The sequence below is a fragment of the Mirounga angustirostris genome, unplaced genomic scaffold (assembly GCF_029215605.1).
Source record: "Mirounga angustirostris isolate CCGP_5_RB_7025 unplaced genomic scaffold, mMirAng1.0.hap1 SCAF_9, whole genome shotgun sequence".
Taxonomy (NCBI): Eukaryota; Metazoa; Chordata; class Mammalia; order Carnivora; family Phocidae; genus Mirounga; species Mirounga angustirostris.
Genome location: NW_026991717.1, coordinates 119439058 through 119444514, shown reverse-complemented (window position 1 = coordinate 119444514; position 5457 = coordinate 119439058). Strand labels below are relative to the sequence as shown.

At 62.0% G+C, this 5457-nt stretch overlaps 1 protein-coding gene across 1 annotated transcript; it reads left to right on the top strand.

The window, feature by feature from the left end:
* The first annotated feature begins 650 nt into the window (after nucleotides 1-650).
* On the top strand, nucleotides 651-4882 carry IRF2BPL (interferon regulatory factor 2 binding protein like). Its single transcript, XM_045901293.3, has one exon. The coding sequence runs from the start codon at nucleotides 1659-1661 to the stop codon at nucleotides 4026-4028; it is 2370 nt and encodes a 789-aa protein (XP_045757249.1). The 5' UTR covers nucleotides 651-1658; the 3' UTR covers nucleotides 4029-4882.
* The last annotated feature ends 575 nt before the right edge of the window (nucleotides 4883-5457 follow it).

Sequence of the window (5457 nt, the reverse complement as noted above, 5' to 3'; positions counted from 1 at the left end):
CCCCTCCCTGTCCCCAACTGCAGCTGTGCGCAGCCAGTGTTTTCCTTAAAGGCCTCCGGGTGCTCGTAGCTTCTTTAGACATTCAGCCAAAATTTTTAGAGTGCGATTGGGAGGAGGAGTAGCTCACCCTGAATTCATTTAGCTCTGTCGTTGTAACTCAGGTTCCTAGACCAGAGCACAAAAACAAATCGAAAAGGCAGTTTCTGGGCAAATGGAAAACAGCTAATTTTGCAGGTGCTTTGGCATCAGTGGTAGCAATGGATGCAACATCCATACCGGGGGGGGGGGGGGTGTTGATTACAGACGAAATGAGTAATACCCTGTAAGAAATTCGCAAGGAAAATCTTGAAACTGGGCATTTAAATGCACTGCTCGGGGTGGGGTGGGGAGCGGGATCGGAAATGACGCTTGTGGTTTTTAAATGCGTTTTTACTTGGGAAAGCCGGGCGGGGAAAGGAAAGGTCATCGTCTGTTTAATTTCCACCCCCCAGCCCAGGACGTCCAGCATTAGCTCGCAGGGCCTCAGCTGTTGTACACACACGGTGGGGGGGAGGGGAAGGCGGCGGCGCGGGGGCGGGGCCGACTGGGAGGAATCTGGGCGTCCTGCCGCGCATGCGCATTTCCCAAGCAACAAGTGGGCTCCACAGACAGAGGAAGTGTAAAGGGGAGGGAGGGGGGAGAACTGGTGCAGAGCATGGCGGTGACGTCAGCGCTCCGCCCGGGCGGCATCCCGCGCGGCCAAGCCGGGGACAGCGCGAGCCGCAGCGCGAGCGGGAGCGCCGAGACGCGCCTCCGGAACGTAGAGTAACAATCACAACCCCACATTCCGGGCGAGTGCGAGCGGGAAGGGATGCGACCCGGGCCGAGGCGCCGCGCGAGCGCCCTGCAGCCAACGTGAGCGCCGCCAGCCGTGGCGGCCCGGGCGCCGGCCGGGCCTGGGGGCGGCCGGAGCCTGCGTGCGTGCGCTCCTCTCCTCTGCTCTCGTGCGTCCTGGAAGCAGTGGCCGCGGCGGCTCCCTCCGGCCGTGCAAGCCCAGCCGCCGCCAGCGGAACGGCCGACGCTGCGGAGGGGAGAAGCTCCTCTCGGCTGCCACCCCCTCCCAACCCCCGGCCCTCCGGGGAAGCGGCGACTTCAGCAAGATTGGACCCGGGCACCGGGTGGCACTGAACCCTCTAGCCTTCGCCCCAGGGAGCCTGGCGGGGAGAGGACGCAGCTCGTAGGGGGGCCCCCAGGGGAGAGGAAGAAACAGCCCCTTTCGAGCTTCCAAGCACCAGCCACTCCGGGGAGGGGGCCAAGAGCCAACGGCGGCCAGCACCCGGCACCCTCGCCCCCTCCCCTCGGGCCCGGAGCTTCCAGCCCGGGTCCGCGGCACCAGGAAGAAGGCGCCTGAGCTCCCCTCCCGACGACACAGCCGCAGTAGGAGGTGGGGGCGAGGAGCGGGCTGAACTCGTCTGCCGCCCCGGCGGTGGAGCCCCCGCGGAGAGGCGCTGCGCCGGGCGGTGGAGATTCGCGCTCCCTCCAGCCCCTGGGGCAGAACTTTCTCGCCCCCCCTTCCTCCCCCGCAGCCGGACTCCCTCCCCAGCCGGCCGGTCCTCCCGGAGGAGAAGGCGCGGCGGAGACAGCCTGGGCGGGGGCCTTCCTTCCCCAGGGCCGGCATCATGTCGGCGGCGCAGGTGTCCTCGTCCCGGAGACAGTCTTGCTACCTGTGCGACCTGCCCCGCATGCCCTGGGCCATGATCTGGGACTTCTCGGAACCCGTATGCCGCGGTTGCGTCAACTACGAGGGCGCCGATCGCATCGAGTTCGTGATCGAGACGGCGCGCCAGCTGAAGCGGGCGCACGGCTGCTTTCAGGACGGCCGCTCCCCCGGGCCGCCGCCGCCCGTCGGGGTCAAGACGGTGGCCCTGTCCGCTAAGGAGGCGGCGGCGGCTGCAGCGGCCGCCGCCGCCGCCGCACAGCAGCAGCAACAGCAGCAGCAGCAGCAGCAGCAGCAACAGCAGCAGCAGCAACAGCAGCAGCTCAACCACGTCGATGGCTCCAGCAAGCCCGCTGTGCTGGCGGCCCCGTCCGGCCTGGAGCGCTATGGCCTGAGCGCGGCCGCCGCCGCCGCAGCCGCCGCCGCCGCCGCGGTGGAGCAGCGCAGCCGCTTCGAGTACCCGCCACCGCCGGTGAGCCTGGGAAGCAGCAGCCACGCGGCGCGGCTGCCCAACGGCCTGGGGGGCCCCAATGGCTTCCCCAAGCCGACACCGGAGGAGGGACCCCCGGAGCTGAACCGCCAGAGCCCCAACTCCTCTTCGGCCGCGGCGTCGGTGGCGTCTCGGCGCGGGACGCACAGTGGCCTGGTGACGGGGCTGCCCAACCCGGGGGGTGGTGGAGGCCCCCAGCTCACGGTGCCCCCCAACCTGCTGCCGCAGACGCTACTTAACGGCCCGGCCAGTGCCGCCGTGCTGCCCCCACCGCCGCCCCACGGCCTGGGCAGCCGTGGGCCCCCGACGCCCGCGCCCCCAGGGGCGCCCGGGGGCCCCGCTTGTCTTGGGGGCGCCCCGGGCGTATCAACCGCGTCGTCCTCGGCGTCGTCTTCGACCTCGTCGTCAGTGGCGGAGGTGGGTGTGGGTGCTGGCGGCAAAAGGCCCGGCTCGGTCTCGAGCACAGACCAGGAGCGCGAGCTGAAGGAGAAGCAGCGGAACGCCGAGGCCCTGGCCGAGCTGAGCGAGAGCCTGCGCAACCGCGCGGAGGAGTGGGCCAACAAGCCCAAGATGGTCCGCGACACGCTGCTCACGCTGGCCGGCTGCACGCCCTACGAGGTGCGTTTCAAGAAGGACCACTCGCTGCTGGGCCGCGTCTTCGCCTTCGATGCTGTCTCCAAGCCCGGCATGGACTACGAGTTGAAGCTGTTCATTGAGTACCCCACGGGCTCAGGCAACGTGTACTCCAGCGCATCTGGTGTGGCCAAGCAGATGTACCAGGACTGTATGAAGGACTTCGGCCGGGGTCTCTCCTCCGGCTTCAAGTACCTGGAGTACGAGAAGAAGCACGGCTCTGGGGACTGGCGCCTACTCGGAGACCTGCTGCCTGAGGCCGTGCGCTTCTTCAAGGAGGGCGTGCCCGGCGCCGACATGCTGCCCCAGCCCTACCTGGACGCCAGCTGCCCCATGCTGCCCACGGCGCTGGTGAGTCTGAGCCGCGCCCCCAGCGCGCCCCCGGGCACCGGGGCCCTGCCGCCCGCCACCCCTTCGGGCCGGGGCACAGCCGCCAGCCTTCGCAAGAGGAAGGCGTCCCCCGAGCCCCCGGACTCCGCCGAGGGCGCCCTAAAACTGGGCGAGGAGCAGCAGAGGCAGCAGTGGATGGCGAACCAGAGCGAGGCACTAAAGCTCACCATGTCGGCCGGGGGCTTTGCGGCGCCGGGCCATGCCGCCGGGGGTCCGCCCCCACCGCCTCCGCCCCTGGGACCGCATTCCAACCGGACCACGCCGCCCGAGTCAGCCCCTCAGAACGGCCCGTCCCCCATGGCCGCCCTCATGTCGGTGGCGGACACTCTGGGCACGGCGCACTCGCCCAAGGACGGCAGTTCCGTGCACTCCACCACTGCGTCCGCGAGGCGCAACAGCAGCAGCCCGGTGTCGCCGGCCTCCGTCCCCGGGCAGCGCCGCTTGGCATCACGGAACGGGGACCTGAATTTACAGGTGGCGCCCCCGCCGCCTAGCACCCACCCGGGCATGGACCAAGTGCACCCCCAAAACATTCCGGATTCCCCCATGGCCAACAGCGGGCCCCTCTGCTGTACCATTTGCCACGAACGTTTGGAGGACACGCATTTCGTTCAGTGCCCATCCGTCCCCAGCCACAAATTCTGTTTCCCTTGCTCTAGAGAGAGTATCAAGGCCCAGGGGGCCACCGGCGAGGTGTACTGCCCCAGCGGAGAGAAATGCCCCCTGGTTGGGTCGAATGTACCTTGGGCCTTCATGCAGGGCGAAATCGCAACGATCTTAGCTGGAGATGTTAAAGTGAAAAAGGAGAGAGACCCTTGAACCACAAGACCGCCACCTCCTCTGCCCCTGACCAGCTCCTCTCCGATCCAGAGGGCCCCTCCCCCACCCGCAGCGACCCTCCCTTCCCTCACCCCCAAGATGTAGAATTGTGAATATAACAAACTGCAAAAAGTTAGTCTTATGTATAGACATTATTTTCGTCGTATGTTTCTATATTTTGAAACAAAAGGTATGTAACTTCTTCATTTGAAGGATAAGCTGGTTTGTGTTAAGCAGTATAATATTGGTTGGGTCATTTGCATCATTTCGTTAGCATTTATTTGGTGGCAGAGTGTTTGCCTAGGTACAGAATTAATAGCCCTTAGCAACGACTGCTGCTGGTGTGTATTTTTGTAAATGTTATGCACTCTCTGAAAGGAAAAAAAAAAAACACAAAAGAAAATGACTTTTTTTTTTTTTTTGCCAAGGCCAGTGTTGCTGCCTAAAAAAAAAAAAAGATGCTATAAAATGGTGAAAGCTTCTTTCTAAACAGCCCCAAGAGTTGAAGTCTTCACTTTATTTTGTTCCATTTTGTTCTGTTTTGTTTTTTGTTTTTCTGTTTTGTTTGCAAAATGGCAAGGGGGGGTGTCGGGGGTGGGGTGGGGTGTTTTTTGTTGCAAGTTTGTGAGGGAAAATGTTTTGGTTTGTTTCTACTGACCTGAATGTGTTGGATCTTCACGTGTTGTTTTGTTTTTGCTTTATTGATGCACGGATGCTTTTGAACAGTAGAGCGAAATGCTAGACATGGGGAATCTGCTCTGTTTGTCCTTTATACATTTCTGTAGTTAACAGAACACTGTAATGTGCCTTGGAGCTTAGTAACTTGTAATAAATTCAATTGATATTAATTCTGACCCGAGTCAGCAAGTGTGTTTTTCTAGAGCTGAGGCCACATAGTTCCAACATAGGGGACACCTTCCCGACCAACATACAACATAAATGCTGGTGCTGCTGCAAAGCCTTCAAGGGGGTGGCATCTGTGGGAAGGACCTGTGCTGGCGGACTGCCCTCCCCTCCCCCCCCACCAGGCTATTTACATTCACCTCTTGGGGGCGGGACAGTTGCTGACTAAGCAATTTCTGTTTACTCTTCTGCATCTCTATTTTCCCCGATGAGCGCCCCAGCTGCAAATGGCATTGTCAGGAACCCGCCCTGTGGCCTGAAGTGTGTGCTGATCCCCAGTGCAACTGTGACTTGTGCAAGTGGGAAAAACAAAACAACAACCACAAAAAAACTAGGATGCTTTGCCTCTTAGATGTGGCAGAAACCACGCTTACTGCACAGATAAGGCAAAAATGCCGCAGAGCTGGGAGCCGTCAGTGGAGGCAGCCGGGGTGTGGGCACCACGGGAACAAATGTATGTTTCCAGGAGGGCCAGGAGAGTTGCCAGCAGCTTCCAGCTAATGCATTGGAAAAGCAGTGCCACCTT

Coding starts and splice junctions, on each gene's coding strand:
- IRF2BPL (XM_045901293.3), top strand. CDS start 1,659: ATGTCGGCGGCGCAGGTGTCCTCGTCCCGGAGACAGTCTTGCTACCTG.